This window comes from Strix uralensis, chromosome 1 (genome assembly GCF_047716275.1).
Source record: "Strix uralensis isolate ZFMK-TIS-50842 chromosome 1, bStrUra1, whole genome shotgun sequence".
Lineage (NCBI taxonomy): Eukaryota > Metazoa > Chordata > Aves > Strigiformes > Strigidae > Strix > Strix uralensis.
In genome coordinates this window covers 125,191,500-125,211,137 of record NC_133972.1, presented here as the reverse complement: position 1 = coordinate 125,211,137, position 19,638 = coordinate 125,191,500, and the positions used below count along the sequence as shown (strand labels likewise).

The window sequence follows — 19,638 nt, the reverse complement described above, 5'->3', positions numbered from 1 at the left end:
TTGTACACAGACAGTTTGAGTACAAGAATTGCATCCTGTCTGTGCATCTGTTATTGCACAGAAGGGTTACAAGCTTAAAAAAAACATGAAGAAAACTCAGTCCTGTGAGAACTAATTTTCCAGTTCACATATCCCGAGCTCTTGTTCACCCACAATTCTCTGGAGGATCTGTTCAGCAATTTTTATGTGGTTTTTATTTTTTAATTGTTGTCCACACAACCCCCAGGACAGAGTCAGTAAATTTCTCAGATTATATACTGTTTATTTGGAAGTCATAGGTGATGTTAAGAGTAATGTTGGGAGCGGTTGTGCTGCAGATCAGAAACTTTAAGCATTGTAACAGTGTACAATGAGAGTAAAATACAGTTTAGAAATGGTGCTGAAGTCTCTCCTCTGTCCATCTTGTACTGTGCTCCTCTCCAGTGAAAGCACTGTCTTTGTGAGAGATATAGTCAGGGTAGTGCGGCAGGAGGTAACATTGTGTGAACGCTGTAGAGATTACAGGATGTAAACCATCCATAAATGAAGCCTTTCACCAGCAGTGAATGAGTGTACCACACGCAATGAAAGGAAAAACTGTTAATGGGTGGAGTAGCAGTAAAGTGGTAAGAAATCTGAAATTGGGATCACTTCCTCTCACAGTGAGCAGAGGAAGCACCTAGACACAGAGGGGTTTAAGGGCTTTGTAGAAAATTGAATGATTTTTAGCCACAAAACCTGTGCTTGCTTTCTTAAGACAAATTTTAAGGCCACTGTTGCAAATTAATTATCTTTGTTGCCAGCCACATAGTTCAGGTATACTGGTCCCTTTCCAGATCCATTGAGCAGTAGATCATAGTGTCTGAGGGTCTAAAAGGTCTTTACACACTCCAAACATAACAAACATTTCAGGAGAAGAAAACAAAAGCTCATATAAAGCATCACAAGCTTTTATAATCACTTCTGTAGCAAGAGTTTCAGATCACTGTGTAGGTAAAAAGGGAGTAGATTCTCCCACAGCTCCAAAGTTAGGAATTTGTTCATGTCCAGAATGACTGAACAGAGAGCACAGACTTTTCACGTAGGCACTTAATTTTCTATCTAAAATGGATGATGGAAATAAGTTGTCTTGCTTTTCAGGGAGATTATTTTACTTTATTTTGGCTTGACATTTTGTAAAATCTGATTTCTGCCTGTGCTTAACTAAATGATAATAGTTCCTGGGTTCATTTGTTCTTGATTCCCTCCTTGCCCTCCTCACCACCTGTGCCCAGGGGTAAGAGGGAGGATTATATTTGGTTGGGTTTTACTTGGTTTTGCACGCATTTTATGTGAGATTTAAGAACTTGGAATACTAAGCTTTTGAAATGTCCCAGCAAGTTCCCTACAAGTAGTAATCTCATTTTTGCAAACCATGGCTTAGCAAAACACTGTACAAGCAAAGCTGTGTGCAGAGCATCGTGGGTAAAAGGCATTGGCCATAAAGATCTTCACATTTTTCTCAAAATTAAAGTAAGCGTTAAATTGTCAAAGTGTTCTAAAAAATCATGAGACTGCCATCAAAAATCTATTTTCAGAATGAGGCTTCATAGCGTAAAACTGCCACCGCTCTATTAAAATCAAGAAAAATTATTTCATGTCAACCTTGCATCCACAAGTCATCAGCAAAAGACAGAGGAAAATGCTTTACGTCAATATTAACTTTTTATGGTGCACTCTCCCCAAAACCATCAGGTTTGATTGAACAAGCAGCTTCAGTAGAAGGCAGTGCACAAGGTGACTCAGAAACACAGAATCATCCAACCCAGGGTGTATGTACCTCATGCAGCAAAATAGAAGGGAATGTTCAAAGCTTCTTGTGAATCTCAGTAAAATTAATATTTAAAAGCTTCAGATATTTTCATAATCTGTACCTTTTAAAATTTCTTACTCTTATTTATAGCAAGCAAATTACTTAGGCCCATTTAAAATCTCCTGCTTTTCTGGATGAATACTTGAAGATTTACCCTATGTGGCCTCATATTTTTCTTGTTTGTCCCAGGTGTTTAGGTGACTTGAAGATATGGCTGGTAGGGCTTGAAGATAAGTGATGGAATTTAGGACTCTGCATCCTGAACCAATCTACTTTTAGACTTGTAGTTTTGCTCTTGGAGTAATTTATTTATTTAAGAGGGTTTATTTATTTATTTGGAAACTATGCAGTTGGGTTTCTGAGCTGTCACAGCAGACCCAGAAACCAATAAAGCATGCTCAGCATGTTCCTTTCAGACTCTTTGTACATGCTATCAGAGTAATGTCTTCCATGACAAATTTGATGGGTTCCAAATTCCAGCTAGTTCCTGTGAGTCATAGCAACTGTCAACGACAAGGTGGAATTCCTGCTTGGTCTTGTTTGTTTTTTTTTTTTTTTCCTGTTCTAGCATTTCCAAGGAATTATGATGTGAAGTCATCATAAAAGAGTGGTTTATTCCATCGTGAAGGTCTCCTGTTAATCCCATCCGAGGCCATCTTGGCCTGCTATGTTCATTGTGACAGACTGAATACTTGTAAAGAAAATTGAGGTTCTTGAATGGTTTATATCTTCCTCTAGCCTGGCATGATGCACCCAGGCTCATGTGATCTCCACAGCAGTTGGGAAGCATGCTTTTAATTCCCTAAATCAGAAAAGCTCTTGAGCTGTGGATCATAACTGAAGTTAGCTTGCTCCCCACGGAAGAGCATTGTCAACACTGGAAATGTTCTGGACTTTTTTCACCTAAACTCTGTTTCTTGGAAATACGGGCTGAAAAACACATCTCCGAAAGCTGTACAGCACTCCTGTCGTTCCAGGCAGAAACATTTTTTCCTGGTATTGGGAAAGATCACTCTCCTAGCAGAAGCTGGGGACAAGGGAGGAAGGAGGCAGAGATATTCCAGATAGGAAGTTGGGGATTCTTCTCAGGATTTTGTTTAATATTTTATAGTTTTAACAATTCAGCTGCCTGACTTACAGGAGCTGGGCTGTGGGAGGCTTTGAGTCAGCATTGTGCCGTAGAAGTCAGTGGGACTGCTTTGGTTACTGGTTTGGGGAGGGGGAAGTGTTGTGGGGGTTTGTTTTGTTTTGTTTTTTTTAATTGCATCTGAGTCTTTAACCCCCAGCAGTTGGGGTATGGGGTGGGGGACACTAGAGTTTGCTACATTCTGAAGTAGATGTGCCTACTTCAGGTACAAATCATGAAGCTGGTAATCACTGCCTTGATTGTTAATGGACTGCATGATCTAGAGCTTGTTTATCAAACTGGAGGTGTGAGATACAAGTGATGAATATTCTCCCCCAACACAATGTGCTCTCAACTTGTAACATTAATGTCAATTCCAAATACCAAAACCTCATGTTGGCTGAATGTTAAAGCCCTTAGCACATGTCTGCAGCATAGTTCATGCACATAGCAGATCACAACCCAGAAGCATCACTAATGCGTTTTCATCGCATATCTCAGGCCATTTGTGTGATTTGCATCAAGGCAGTGGGTGCTCAACTGGGATACATGCAGCATATGTCAACCTGAAAACTGTGATACATTTTTTTCCATTTAATTGCTTTTGTATACATCTCATTGCACAAGATGATCTTCTCATCTCCTTTGAGCCCATTTCTATAGCGTTTTCTGAATTTTAGTAGTACTTGCTCATGCAGGTGGTCCTGTTGAAGCAAGTTGCCAGAGCAAGTGGGTGGTATGCTTTGAAAGTATTGCAGATCAGCTGTTCTGAACCTGTATTTTAATCTTGCCCTCGGATCTTTTCAGCACAAGACTTTATTGCAATGATTTTTCTATTATGCAAGTATTTTTCTTCCTAAGTATTCTGAGAGTTCCTTCCTACATCACCTTTTCTTACAAGTGTATTCAGACATTAGTCAATAGCTTGCTTTTTGTCATGTTTTATTACATGTTTATATAGAGAAAGTAAACAGTAGCATTTATCTTAAAGGTGATAATAGCATTAAAAATAAAATCATTATGCTTTATTTTTATGTGTGCAGGATCTAAATTCTAGGCAGAAATTGCTCCTTTATAGAAAAGTGTAGCAGCTTTGTAGCATTTGTGTGTGATCGATAAAAACAAATTGAGTGATCCTTTGGATTTTTGTTTGTTTTTTTTCTTATTGTCATAACTTTCTGTACGCCTACATATCAGATTACATTGGTCTTGTGTGATGGTTCTTGTCATAACCTCTGTTGTAAACATGACAGTGGTCCTTACCTACTGAAATTAACTCTATAAATCCATTTGATTATATTTTATTTTCACCACCCTATCTGAGTGTTACTCAGATCATTTGCACTTGCTTCCTAACCTTTGTTTTGCATTATATTGATTGGAACATATATTCAGAAATTTTAATGATAATGAATGAAACAACTGTTGCTAAGATATCCCTAGGAATATACAATATTATAATTAGAAGGTAGTTATTTTGGAGATTGTGTTTGCTTACTAAGACATTAACTTCATTTTTTTGAATGAGTGACTCATGCAGTGCTCCTGTGGAGGAATTACTGTCATTCCTTGGTGAATCTTTAGCTCATCATATGAAAAGTAATGTTTCCATAATTCCATTACAAAATTGTTTTGTGTTTTATTTTATCCTGTCTAGAACCTATGCGTGTTACTGCATTTTATTTGCAGCTAGAGTTTAACTTTCACCTTTTTTATTATTAAAAGAGATAAGCTAGCTTCTTGGTTATCTTAAAAATTATTAACTTGTAATACTCCAGATGCATCTATAATAAAAACAAATGGGAAAAGCAGTATGGCAGAAGGTAATCAAAAAGTGAGTGGCAAATAAAGAGCAACTGTTAGCGCAGGCATTTTAACTACCCTCCCACCTGCAGCCTACATTTAGTCAGTCCTCTGTGCTTTGCTTTTTTTGGAGTCCCATTATTTCAGCAGATGTAAGATTTAGGGTGGGTTGGAGTGTTTTGCAGAACTCGGGCAATATTTTGTGTGCAGATTTCTCACAGTTTTTTAGGGTGATGTTTGGTGGGTTTGGGGGTAGAATGGTAAGATATAGCAGAATTGGTTTTCACTTCCTCCTCCTTTGTTTTTAAAAGACCTTGGCAGATAGGAACATTCAGCTGTATAAAGTATTTCTTCCCTTACTTCCCCATCCCGTTTCTCTATTGGAGTAGACAGTACTTATCTTTGGACCACAAAGGCAAAGCAGAACGTGTGTTTTATCCATTGGTACTTAAAGTCATAGTTTGCTCTATTCTCTTAAGCCAAAAATAAAATTGGGTTTACACTAAGGCACCGTCCTGTAAAAGGGGTGGGTGAAACACTAAACTTCTGCAAATGCTGCTTTATGTGCACTTAGACCACTGCATCTGATTTTATTCAGTGAATGACACTTACAGCTCTCACCATCAAATTAAGTGATCTGGTGACAATTAAATTGATTATTTCTTGCATGGGGATAGAGCTGAACTTTCATATTTCTTTGCAAAGACTACATCCTTTGAAAATGAGAAACAGGTGTAGTGGTTTTGTTATATTAGTCATATGTCCAGGCTTATATTCATCCATAGCCAAAGCTTTAGTTCTGTATGAGGTAAAAAAACCAAGTCTTCCCTGAAAGTGTATAACAGTCTAATGAATGGCCAGGAAATATACTGAGAGCTCTGAGATAACAGAAAAGCTAGATTCATAAACCATTAATGAATATGTCAATCAGGTTGCATGTACTAGGACTGTTAGTGTTAAACTGTTAGTGTTAAACTAAACTTCTTTGTAGTGGAAAGCTCAATTTAGAGGTAATATATTCCAATATTTTCAGAGTTTTCCTATCTGGAAAAAAGTCAGTCCCATCTATGCATAGCAATTTATAGTTTTAGTAAGTTGTGGTTTGATTCTGTTGTTTGCAGTTCTGCTTTGTAATGTTTCAGGATGCATTCATATAAAGCAGGTCCAGTTACTGTAAAATTTTTTACTTTGTTAAGTTTCTTGCTAAGAACTTAAGTAATTCTTCTAAAATGAAACACAACCAGAACAGCTAATCCAGAAGAAAAAAAAGTTAACATTGTAAAACTAGAAGCTTCTGAGAGACTTTATTTCCTGGCCTATCCCCTCTTTTTGTTTTTGCTTTTTTTTTTTTCCCAGGGATTGTAGAATCTGGTAGCAGTCAGTCAGAAAGCAAGGTACTTTTAAAAAAAATACCTCCTACTGCCATAACTGATGACTCCTGTATGAGGGGTTGTTACTTAAGTGCTGTTAAATGAACAGCTGCCTTACACAGGAGGAAGTTAAGGGAAGAGATTTTGAAGGCTACATTATCTTGTTTCTAAATCAGCAATTACTGAAGAATATTAAATGGCCTTTTCTTCTATTCTGGACGTTTCTTGTATTCAAGTTGAGATACTTGGACTGTGTTTCCAACTACTATATAGATGTTCTTTAAAAAGTGCTTTTTGGGATTTTGGACACTTCTGCCTACACATCTGGTAAGGTGCTTGACTAGGTGGTTTTGACGTTTCAGACTGTCTCACTGGGATCTCATGTTTCAGAAATACAAGGTGGGAGCTAGTGATGGTGTAAGTCTTTGCTTAAAGCTGTCTAGAACTAAGTGAATAGCTAATAAAGTCAATGTTTGTAATCAGCTTGGAGAGGAGGGGATTGCTGGGGTTTTGCGAGGCTTTTTTGCAATTTATTTGATTTCACAAGATGTAACTTCTGATAAAATGCCCTTTTCATACGTTGTGACTTCATTTTCTTTCTTAAAAGCAAATCAAAACCAGAAGTTTTTCTGCTTCAATACAGGTGTCAGGGTGTTTTTCAGCAAGAACAAATAGTCATGCTAGAGATGCTAACCAAAGAGACAGAAGTGCTGGTGGTTACATCAAGAGAGTTATATTGATAAAGCATTAAGGTTGTAATCTCTGTAACCACCAGTTATCTAAAAGATAGCTTTATTGTCTCATCCAGGGATAACAGATCTTTTTATAAACAAGGGGAAAGACAAGGGTTCATTCAGCTTGCTTCACTTAGATCCCCACCATAGAATGGAAGACTTCAGTTTCCTTGTTGACTGTTAATTTGGACAATCAGACTAGTCTAAATTTCTGGTTTCTAAAGGCCTGAATTTTTGCTCGATGCAAAATGGGAACAAACAAATATGTTTTAGCAACCTTCCAACAGAGAAAAACTAATACTAGATTCTCCCTTCCATCAGCAATCTAAGCTTGTCCAGAAGTTTGAGGAGAAAAAACTCAAACCCTCTGTTTGGATTTGCTTAAATCCAAACTGAAGGAAGGGAGAGAGGTATTATTGCTGGAGTTAGGGCTAAACAGCATAAATAAGTAAATAAATACCTGTGACAAAAATTGGCAGCTGTATGAATTAGATGCTCACAACCTTCGCTCAAGTATGTTTCCAGTGGAGGGCCTAGTCTTGTTCCTCATTAGTCCTGCAGCGGACTGTCATTTTGAACAGGTTATATGGAAAAAGACTGGAGCAAAGACAAAACATTTTTGACTGAAATTGAGTAAAAGTAATGACCCAGAATGCTGCTCCAAGCTGGCTGTCCCAACCTGTCCCAGCATGTCTTATTCTCTCTCTGATGTGCCACAGTTTTCCATTTAGCTGTCACTTCTGCAGTTAACTGTGTCTTAACAAACTCTGTTTGAGACTAACCTTAAAGTCTGTTCAGGAGCTTTAAGTAATACATGAAAAGCTTTCCCATTTTTTCTAGCCATGAATGCAGCATTGAGTGAAGAGATGGAATTTCAGGAGCCCTAAACAGCTTACACCCTGGCTCTTTAAAATATTTCTTCTTCTTTTACTTCACATTAATTGAGTAGAGTTGACTTAAGACAGAATGTTGAAACAGCTGGAGTTGTTGCATGATGCTGTGTTGGTATGGCCCCATTTTGGGGAAATGGTGGATGACTTGCCATACCTGATGTTCAGTTAGTATTGATTTTAATGATACGAGAGATTTCATAGTCTGCGGTAATAAGCACAATGGATCTTCTCTTCCTGTCCAGACACTAATAGACCTGCAAAATATATTTAATAGAAGGCTAGATGGCAGTGCCATAAATTATCCTAGAAAAGTAAACCGAAGTGGGAATCCATGTAAGGACACATTCTGCACTGCTGTTGCCTTGCAGATGGCAATCTTTGCTGTCTTTTTAGCTGTAGAGCCTAGAGATGTCTCCAACTGTACATAGGCTCAAGAGGATGGCTTTAGATGCGAAGATACTAGACTGACTTGATTCATACTGCATTTCTGTATGACTGCTAATCAGAAAAAGAGTAGTATGCATGTGTGAGTGATTGGAAGAAACATTCTATCGTTATAAAAACTGAAGTGACCAGAGAGGCTCTCCTGTTTTAATATACTGTTATTTAACCATACCTGTTTGAATTCTTCCCTAATGAATGCTTAGTATAATAAAACCTGCATTTTTCATTTCTCCCTGTTGTTTTCCACCTTTATCTTTTGGGTGGATATGAAAAGCACTCTTGTGTTATATATTTATAAATCCTATAACATGCCTTCTCTTTTTGATAGGATTTTCCGATAGCATGTCTCTAAACTATTTTGACTTATTTTACGTAATAAAAAGGGAAAGGATAAAAAGTTCTGTTCTGTTTACTTTTCTCCAGTTCATACCACTTCATGGAGATCACTTACTATTCTGTTTGGTACATGAAGAGCCAAGGGGTAGAAGTTACAGCTCTGCCCCAAGGATCTTGTAATCTAATTAAAGCATATGAAACTGCATTCTCAGATCTCAGTGGAGCTGTTCCACCTTCTTTGACTATATATTTGTGTGCAGTCAGCTGAGGACCCAAGTAACAAATTAGGAGGTGTAGTGGATTTGATAGTTACAATTCTCCCAACAAACTACCTTCACTGCTGTCAACAGACCTCCTGTTGAAAAGTCTGGGTTTGGAGCCACAGAGTAATACTCTCAGAAAGGACCTACATCCCATGAGGTAACAGCAGAAGTAAATGCTTGCATTCCTTCCTTTAGGAGCCAGTTAGGAATCAATGGAAATGTAATTGTCTGCACAGACAGCTTCCAGCAAGTTGAGATTATATATAAGATTTTTACCAGAACAACACTGGTGAAAAGAGATTAATGATCAAGGAGCTTACTCTAGGATGTACCTTAACTGCCTGGATTATTTGTGGGGCAGGCTATCTGGCATACAGTAGAATTGACATGAGACTGGTAGTCTGTGAATGGCTTTAGTTTAAGCTGTTAAACCCAGTTCTTTGTTATGCATTTTTAGCAGTGCCTTGTGCAAAGGCACCCTAGAGCATGGCTACCTTCTAGACATGACAACAGTGAGGTGAATGACAATGCTGAAATGCATCACACTCTACAAATAGTATTCAGGCATATCTATCTTAAGTGCATAAACATTCATCTAATTAAAATTTTTACATACATACGTGCTGCTTATTGGAATTCATAGTGCTATGCTAGCTTCATCAGTCTGCCAGAGTTTGAAACTGCAGCATCAAGTACTTAATGAACAGATCCACAAGTAATCTTTAGAAAGTGCTTAGAATTAAGGCCAAATCTGAGGAGCTTTGTACTTCTTACAACATTTTTTCCCCCTTTGGCTTTGATATTATGGAAGCCACATGAAATCAGCAAGGAGTCTTAAATTCATTCTTTGAAGGTATTATAAAACGCCACAGAGCAGTGTGCTTGCCTCTTTCTCAGAATGAGAATATCTGGCATTTATTTGCTTAGAAAAATAAGAGTTGGATTTGGCATCTTTGCTCTATGCAGTAAATCATCATTACTAGGCAAAGTGTTTAGTCTCTTAATAGCACTACTCAAATCCTTACTTCTCAATGGAAAACTTATGAGAAGCTCTGCAAATCTGATGGAATAGAATCAAAACGGTAGATTCGGGGAGTATAAATCAAATAACATCCTGTTGGTATGCAAATAACAATGTTATTGACTTAGTAAGCATTACAATCCTGAAAACAGGACTTCTGGTGAAATGAATTTTTCGTTTTTCCTCCTCATGTTTCCCCCTAACAGATATTGTTTGAAATTCTCCTAACTGCCTTTGTTTTATATTTTGCAGGATTATGACTTGAGCCAGCTCCAGCAGCCTGACACTGTGGAACCAGATGCCATCAAACCTGTTGGAATCAGACGTCTTGATGAAAGGCCAATCCATGCAGAACCTCAGTATCCAGTCAGATCAGCTGCTCCTCATCCTGGGGACATTGGGGACTTCATTAATGAGGTAAAGGAGAGAAAAAGAGTTTCCTCCTAAGATCTGATAAGCTTTTATATTTTGTTTACCCTGCATGAGTAGCTGTTATGTTTGAACATAATAACTTTTTAAAACTTACTTAGACATATAAAATTGTCTTGCTAGATAGAAGTAAATATGTTCTTTTAAAGTGCAGACAAATTTAATTAACACACTCAGACAGAAAGGGAAGATATATCAATTAACTTCTGTCTGTTTGTACTAATTGCACTCACAATACGTTATCAGCTGCAACCACAGTTTCTCCAAGCAGGATTATTCTATGGATTCCAAGTAATAAATAGACTAACAAAATTATAGCTTAGCCTAAAATCATTTATTAATTCACAGTAATTTAATAATGAAAGAAGTTCATTTTCATTTTCCTCATATATTACCCTTTGAATCCAGATAATAGTGGAAATACAGTACCTTCAATAAGACCAAAAGAATTCCATCAAATACGATTAGTGAGCAGGGCAGCTAAATTAAATGTTATGTAAGTGCTTTTAATACTTGCCTTGTCACAGAGCTTTAAAAGTCTTTGCATGATCTTTGATTCTTCAATCTAATAAAGATAAATGTAAGTAAGATTCAGACTATACCAGATTACTCACAGTTCTGAAAGAAATGCTCCTACAACTATTTGTTTCATTATTTCTATCACTGGTCAGTCCTAAATCATTGGTTTTGTGGTATTCAAGATAGAGAATGTGTTTCTTTGTGCTTCCTGATTATAGGAAAACAAATACTAACTCAAAATTTACCGCTTAAAAATAAGCTGTATTCTGGAGATGAATAGTGGTAGTTAATTATTTTCTCTGATTTTCTTGTATCTTCCTTGGCAACTAGAGCTGGACAGGTATTGCAGAGTATTGCAGAACTGTTTTTGCAAATGTTTGCTTTGAAGAAAAGTCAGGCTAATATACTAAAGTGTTTTGTGTTAGCAAGCTGCCGAAAATTGAGTTTGCTGCTTTTAAGGTATACAGCAATGCAATTATTAAAAAAAAAAAAAAAAACCTAGAGGGAGATGACTAGCAGGAAACATACAAATATTCTCATAAAACATTGTATTTTAAGAGACTCCAGGTTTGGGGAAGGGCTGTATTAGAAAGAGATGTCTCAACAAAGGATTTTTGCATGCCTTGCACTTCTAAATATTACAGTTGTAATAATGGAAAATAGTGGAAACATGGGATGATAAGAGGTCCACATTGTTGGCCAAGGCAGTGTGCACACTAAGAACTTCCTTGGGCTTCCTTGTCTTCTTCCAAACAATCAGAGTTTGCCATCCTATTCTCACACAGCTGTGACCAGACGCTACCCACCTGGCAGGTGGTCAGGAAGAACCTATAACTCTCAATACCGAGATTTTTCTTGTCCTCAAAGCAGCTATCAAACTCTCTTACATAGCCAAGACAAGGAATGAGTGTGATTCTCAGGAAAGCCAGAAAGGGGCCAAAGTTTGTCCAGCCTCCCACGATTTTTAAATTACTTAGCAAGCTGTTCTTGCAATACTGTTTTTCAGTAGGTTATCACTCTTGGAAGGTTATAGCATCAACATGTACACATGGAGCTGTAGAAACAGTATATGCTGTCTTGATTTAACCCAGTGTATTTATATCGCAGTGCAGATGAGTGTGGAGTAATATTCTTACTGCTGTCTGTTGTATTAGATCAGCACCTCTGTTTGTGCTTCCCCTTGCCATCTACCAAAAGAGGAAGCTTCTCCCAGCTATTCTTACACAGTAAAATAATGTCAATAATGTCGCTGATTCTAAGATAAAATTAACTGTGGAAATATATATGAAACTGAAGAAAACATGGCAATTTTCTTGTCTGTAAATTAGCTCAGAATTAATTATATTCTCTGATTGATGGAAACTATATGAGGTAGTTTCTATGTTTCAAGCATTATATATTTAGTCTCTTCTCTTCATAAGGTACTTCTTTCTTAGGATTTCACAGCAATGTGCCACTTTACTATGGGGCATTCCACCTAACCTTCTCTCTAGCAGACAGTAGCCACCCAGAGGTTGTCCATGCTCTGTCTCTTTTGCCAGAAGTCTGAGCAAAATGGAGATTTTATTTCTCAAACAGTTTCATCTTAATTTGTGTTTTATGTTAAAATTTCCCATGGTAAATGTGATTCTAAAAAGTCTATTGGGAAAAAAAAAAAAAATCAGTCTTTCACAGTAGTACTCACTATTACAGTTAAATCTACAAATTATCAGTGTCTAGAGCATAAACATTCGGGCTGCACAGGTTTTCAGACTTTCAGAGAATTCCGCCTGCAGTCCTGGCAAGATTATACCCAAACAAATTGGTAAGTTCATCTCAGTTTTACTTGGAGTAAATGGAAGAAATACCTTGGGTAAAACCTATAGCAGACATTTCTTAGGGCAGGTCATACAGAAGATGTGGTGAGCTGTGAAAACAACATAGCAAGATAAGAAAGGGCAAAAGTTCATATCTCTCTGCATCCAGCTTCAACATTATTAGGGGTAATAATTCTCTTGAACAGCCCTAACCCAAACCGCCCGCAAAACTAGCACAGTCACTAGCTAAGCAGGGAGAGGCTGCCTTTTTGTTGTCAGTACTTCAGTACCAAAGTCTGCATTACCCCATTGGTTTGAAAAGATGCAACACTTTTGGAGATCAGTTTGGTCTTTTGGAGGACTTGGCCCTATTCGCAGAGATACTGATCAGCATGATCCTTTGGGATGCTGGCCCATGTGCAGGAATTAATTTAGTCTGTTGAATGCTCACCAGCACCTCAGACACACAGCCAGCATTGTTCAGATTAGCCTCTGAATTACTCCAACTTTTGACAAAAAAGAACTATAGGTCATTGATTTCAGATATTGGAGGATTTAGCTACCATTGCCAAGCAAGCGGGGTGGTTTTTTTTCTTCTTACTTTTATTACAGAGCCATAGAAACAAAAAGTGAAAAAGACCTAGTGGGTCATTTTGTTTCTTTCCTTTTGGCAGTTCTCTATTTCTTCTGGTGTATTATTTTCTAGCCGTCATCCATTGTATTAAATCTACTTAACTCAATAAGACATACATAAGTATGAGTATTTTGTTGTGTTCTAATAACTTCTTAGTTGAAAAACAAGTTACAAGTATGATAAAAACTTCAAGTATTTTTATAACACTTACAAAGTTGAGATAACACGTACAGAGCTATGGACTTTCTAAAATAAGAAGGTTCCAGAGGTGCCTTATAATCAAAATATGTTTTGCAGGCATAAGCTAAATGACCTCAGGGACTTTCTTGTTTTGTCTGTTTCAATGGATAGATGAATCTGTAATTTAAGGAGGGGAAGGGAAAACCTCCTTTTCTTCCAGTCCAGTGTACAAACAAGTCAGTGAAATAAGTCATGTGTTATTAAGAACTCTCCATAGACCTTGTTTTCCATTTTGAGCCTTTTAAAACACAACCTGCAGAGTGTGGGACATAATTAACACTTAGACTAGTCAGGATTTGCAGGACAGTGTAAATTAGGCCTGTTTGAAGTACCTTTGTTAATCCTGTTTTCAGGAACCACCTATGCTGTCTGTAGAAATCTTAAACAAATTATATTGTGGTGGAGAGTTTGTGGTTAAGAATATATTTCTAATCAATAGAGGACATAGCCTGAGGTAAACAAAATTTAAATTACAAATTAAAGGTCTCATCCCATGAGGATACGGAGGACCCTCAATTCATTCATTCTTAGTAAATGGTTATTGATACAGTGCACCTCCAAGCAGAATAACGTCCCTCAATGTTTTCTGTTTTCTCTTGTCAAGCAAAAAAATAGTTTCAGATTTCAACGAATTTTTTGTATTTCCCTGTAGGGTTCTGTTCTTCCTTCCCTTCTCAACAAAAGTCTGCTGAGTCTGATTAAGTGGTAGAATTAATCAAAAAATAAAAGCATTAGATTTTGTAATGTTTCATGTTAGCTCAAGATTCTGAGGTATTTGCTTTGCCTTGATTTGAGACAAATTGAGAATGCTACACATACTAAGGAAAGTATAACTTAAGGTTGCCATTGTTCCTCAGCCAAGGCACTGTAGTTTCTCCTCTTCTGCCCCTTATGTGAAAGCTGTCACAACATATATAAAAGAGGAAGAGGAAAAAAGTGAGATCGCTACTCAGTTTGTCCTAGGTCTCAAGCAGACCTTTGTATTGCCATGGCTCTTTTGTGATCCTTGTTGTGCATTGGTGGTAGAGCAAATGCAAGGAATTGTGACATGATTCGCTATCTCCCAGCAGGATCACCTGGTCCCAAGTGTGTGCCCCAGCAATTCTGTTTTTGAATAAGCTTCTCTATCTAGTAAACTTTGGGTTTTCAGATCATGAAACTGTAAACCAAATAACTATAACAGCTCCACTGCTCTGAGATTCTTGAACACATCTGGGAAAATCTGAGAGATTTCTGCAGAAGCAATTGACAATACCATGGCAGCAAAATCAGTAGAAGCAGTTCTTGGCAGCCATTTGTTGCCTTTTCAGTTGTGCCAGTACAGCAGGTTGTGGTACCACCCACTGAAGGGGGATGGCATAACAAGCAAAAAAGGTGGCAATGCTGAAACGGAAGGGAGCTTCATAAGCCAATTTCACTGCTGAAGCTGCATCCAGTAACTCCACCTTTGGATATGCTATAGAACCCAACAGCAAATCGGAGCAATGCATTGGGTGGGTTCAGAGAATATGCTTAGCAGAGGAAAAGTGAAGAAACTGTAGTAATTCTTTGTCATTTTAGTATGTAACTTGCTACACAAATATAGCAGAAAACTTGGTTGTCATTTGAAGAGTTGGAGACTAAGTTCAGTCATTATACTATGAATCTGAGGAAGTTTTAACCAGGTGCAAATGTTGGTGTAACTTGGGCTGTGCAGTTGAATCAACAGCTTCATAACATGGCCTGTAGCTACGTTTTCTGAATGAAATGGATTACACAGTAAGCACAACCTTTGAAACAGTGAATTTGTTACTGAGATGCTATCTTGTAAGTCAGTAGCTCAAAACCATTTTCTTTTTAAATGCGATCATGATAGGAGCAGCAAGTTGGAAAGAAATCCAACTTCCCCTTTGGAAAAAAAGATGGAGAGAGGCTGCCTGCCTTCTTGCCATGGATGGCTGATAAATATCAGAATTTCTTCAGAGATGTAGGAAAATGTTTTGTTCACTGATTTTTAATAAATTAGTATCCCATGGTTGGCTGGGTGTTACTAGGCAGAACTGCAGAGAAATAGCATTTCTTCTCCGAGCCCGCTTTCTAAATGACTTTTACCCATTGATACCTGGAATTCATACCTCAGCACTCTTTAAGTTCAAGTGGTATTTTTTTCTCCTTCCTTGTCACCTGTGTTTGAAAAGCATGGGTGTCTGTCACCCCAAGCAGGCTTAAGGGATGATGTAAATACTATAAGGTCAGTTTCTGCCAAAGAAGTAAAGTTGCATTTCTGCTTCAGCAGCAGAAATTGAGAGAAAGCCTTAAAACTATTTCCAGCTTTGAAGCTGGATAAGGGAAGTCTTCCAACACTTGCTATTGCCTTTTTGGAATCTCAAATCTTTTGTCTTATTCTGGCTATCAGGATGGAAAACTCCAAAGAGAAAGATAACAAGCACCACCAATTATTCTTATCAGATAATTCAAAATTGTGCTTCTAATGCAGGCTATTAATAACCTGCTCATGTCGTTGTACTACATGAAACGATAGTCTTAAGTCCAAAATGTGTTCTTGATTAGAGGTCATTAGTGTGATAAATATGCTGGGCTTTTCCACCACTGATTTGCAAAATTATTGTAGGTACATTTTGCACGCTTCTGAATGATTTTTAGATAGGCAATAAAGAGCCAAGATTCTCTTTTACCTTATCAGTGCCATATGCTTTAATTAATGGGTTTAGCTATATACATATTTCTAGAAGAAAAATCAACATCTGTTTCCATTATGTCATATTTAGAGTAGACACAGTTGAGAGTAAAACCTACTTTTCTAAAAACAGAATACGTTAAATAATTCTAAGGAGGCATACTTGATCCTTCAAATAATTGGGAGTATAATAAAGCCATTCTTTAAATAAATAAACATTAAAAATTAAAAATAAAACCAGCACAAATAGCACTGGTTAAAATTAACAGTGAGCAATAAAATCTTAGCTCAGCCTTATAGAATTCTGGAAGATATATTATCCATTATTCAACGTGGAAAATCTTGAAAAAGCATTGCTAATGATGTGGAAGAAACTGTGAGGTTGAAAAATCCAAAACACAAGAGGGCTTTTAACATCAGGTTTCAGCCTTTTATTTTCAATTTTTAAATCTTCCCAGGATAAGCACAGAGCAATTGTCTCATACTCTAAAATTAAAATTACTGTTTAGGTTTGAACTTACGTAAGAAAACAAGGAGAGAAGAGACTTTTCTGTGGAAGAAGTATGGTTCTTTCCCTACTTTCCTCTGACAGGTTTTTTTTGTTTGTTTGTTTTAGTTTGGGCTATTCAGCTCTAGAGAGTGGAAATTTATAATCACTGAAGACCCAATATTTGTGTGTTGATAACCTGAATACTTTGAAATGAGGAAACAAAAATGATTATAACTGTGTATTTAGTTTTGATGTCGTTGTGTGTGTGTTTTCTGAAGAACGGGTGGAATCTTATGGGTGGTTATGGCAAAGCACATACGGCTTAAGCCAGCATATTGTATCTTTTCTCACAGCAGCTTACAGAGGTACATGAATTTTACAGAACTAAATATGGCTTTTGGCACATGCAGATGGACTGCAGGCCAGCAATGTCAGTGGCCATGTGAGATGGTTGTTAAAGTGAATCTTTGCAAACATGTCTATTCTCCTTCCCCATCTGTCTGTTTAACCAGTCCCATATTGCTCATGTTGCAGGTTGTGAGCTGTGTAGCTGTGAAACTGTATGTTTATTAGCATCAGTTCTAGTGCCATGATGTTCTCTTAAGGTTTTGTTAGAGCTGTATTTGCAGCTACATTCAAAATTCCAGTGCTGTAATGCTAGAAACCTGGCCATTCAGAAAGAAATTGAAATAAGTTCTTGGTGGAGTTACAAAAACATAAATCCGTTTTGAATCGGATTGCAGAACAACAAGAACTTGGTTTTCTCACATGGTGATTGATAGATAACTACACTGTGATATTCCAGTTATGTGTTGTCTCTTTCTCAGATACAGAACTTTATCGTCTTTTTCTCCCTCTCCTTCTTGCAGGGACTTAAAGCAGCCGACAATGACCCTACAGCCCCACCGTATGACTCCCTCTTAGTCTTTGACTATGAAGGAAGTGGCTCCACTGCTGGATCCTTGAGCTCTCTTAACTCCTCAAGTAGTGGTGGTGAGCAAGACTATGACTACCTAAATGACTGGGGCCCACGTTTCAAGAAACTTGCTGATATGTACGGTGGAGGTGATGACTGAACTTCAAAGTGAACTTTGTTTTTGGACACGTACAAACATTTCAACTGATATTCCCCAAAAGCATACAGAAGCTAGGCTTTAACTTTGTAGTCTACTAGCACAAGTGCTTGCTGAAGGCTTTGGCTTAGGCTGCAAACCAATTTGGGCTCCGTGGAATATCAGTGATCCAATGCTGTTTGGAAAAAAATATTGAGCTCAGTTACACTTGAATTTTACAGTACAGAAGCACTGGGATTTTATGTGCCTTTTTGTACCTTTTTCAGATCGGAATTAGTTTTATGTTTAAGGCTTTAATGGTACTGATTTATGAAATGATGCATTAAAGAGACAAAATATGTTGGGGTGGGGAGGAGTAAGGTGAAACACAATATGCTTCAACATGCTTTTGTTACATCGCATTGCTTTTATTAAAATAAGGAAATTAAAAATAAACAAAAAAAACCCTCATGGAACAATTTTATTATCTGGGAGAGAAGACCATGAGGTGGAACAATGTACATTAATTCTAGTTTTAGATGTTAGGGGATTTTTTTCACTAAAATTCTAAAACTTATGCAGCTGGTTGCAAATAAAGGGAGTTTTCATATCACCAGTTTGTAGCAGAATTGATTTTTTTTTTTCCTTATGCTAGAATGTTAGACGCATTTTGGTCTTAATCCATGTACACTTTTCTTTTTTCTTTTTTTAATTTCTAGTATTTTTTTCCCACTTCACTGTAAAAAATGGTATGTGTACATAATGTTTTATTGGCATAGTCTGTGGAGAAGTGCAGAAACTTCAGAACATGTGTATGTATTATTTGGACTATGGATTCAGGTTTTTGCATGTTTATATCTTTCGTTATGGATAAAGTATTTACAAAACAGGTTGCAAACAAGTGACATTGATTCAATTGTTGAACTGTAGTTAGAGTACTCAATATTTTTTTTATTTTTATTTTTATTATTTTTTTTGTTTGGGGAGGGAGAAAAGTTCTTAGCACAAAAGTTTTACATAATTTGTACCAAAAAAAAGGGGGGGGAGGGGAGTTGGCCTGATACTGGTGGCACGAGTAAATATACAATATGTTTTAGGGGCAGGGAGGGGAGGGGGAAGGAGCTTTCAAACTGGAGAGACTTCTGAGAACAGCTTTGCCTCTGTATTGTGTACCAGAATATGAATGATACACCTCTGACCCCAACGTTCTGAATAAAATGCTAATTTTGGATCTGGTGCTTGGTTTGGCATTTTTTTTGTCCTACCTAGGCAGCCCTGACTATAGTAAATAAAAGTACACAAAGTGCATTTGAGTTTTGTGAGAAGTTCTGTGCACAGCTTTAGCATTCAGTACTGCTGGACTGAAAATAAGCTGCATATCAAATTTGGCACAAATTTGGAAAGCAAGTTCCCAGTTGAAAGCAAAGTGGTCTGTGCCATTTCTGGGAGTTCAAAATTTTCAATTCCACATCGATGGGTAGCTCTTTGGTTTAATGTACATTATCTAAATAACAGAGCTTGCATCATTTTTGGCTCATTTTTAGACTGACAGTTTAATGATTGTGTGATTATGCTGCGGGTTTTATAAATTAAATTGCAGATCCTGGCAGTCATCTGCTGCCTGGACTTTCTTGCGCTGGAGTAGAGACAAGCCCCTGTTAACTTCAGTGCACATCAGATCGTGTCCCTCAAGGAGGTGCTCATGGTCATGGAGCTTTATCAAAAAGTCCCATTAGGAGACTAGTCATTACTAAACATGTTTGTAATCTGTTACAATGACTTATTTGCAAACAAAGCAAACATAGAAGGTACAGCAGTTCTGCCTTCTTTCACTTGCAACAATCTGCTCAGGTTTAATGTCTATGTTTACACTCATTAAGGACCTAATTGTGAACAGTGTGAAGCTCAGACTCAGCAGAAATGCCACAGCTCTGCAGTCTGTTGAGAGAATTTGAGCAGCGGGAGGGGATCCGGGCGTGG

At 37.5% G+C, this 19,638-nt stretch overlaps 1 protein-coding gene across 2 annotated transcripts in view; it reads left to right on the top strand.

Annotated features, from left to right (window-relative positions):
* The window catches only part of CDH2 (cadherin 2), a 120,006-nt gene extending 101,117 nt beyond the window's left edge, over window positions 1-18,889 (top strand). For both annotated transcript variants that reach the window (XM_074880085.1, XM_074880094.1), the window contains 2 exons: window positions 10,074-10,238; window positions 17,476-18,889. In XM_074880085.1, coding sequence (XP_074736186.1) covers window positions 10,074-10,238; window positions 17,476-17,682 — 372 coding nt within the window. In that variant the 3' untranslated portion in view covers window positions 17,683-18,889. The remainder of the gene's footprint in view (window positions 1-10,073; window positions 10,239-17,475) is intronic.
* Window positions 18,890-19,638: the final 749 nt, after the last annotated feature.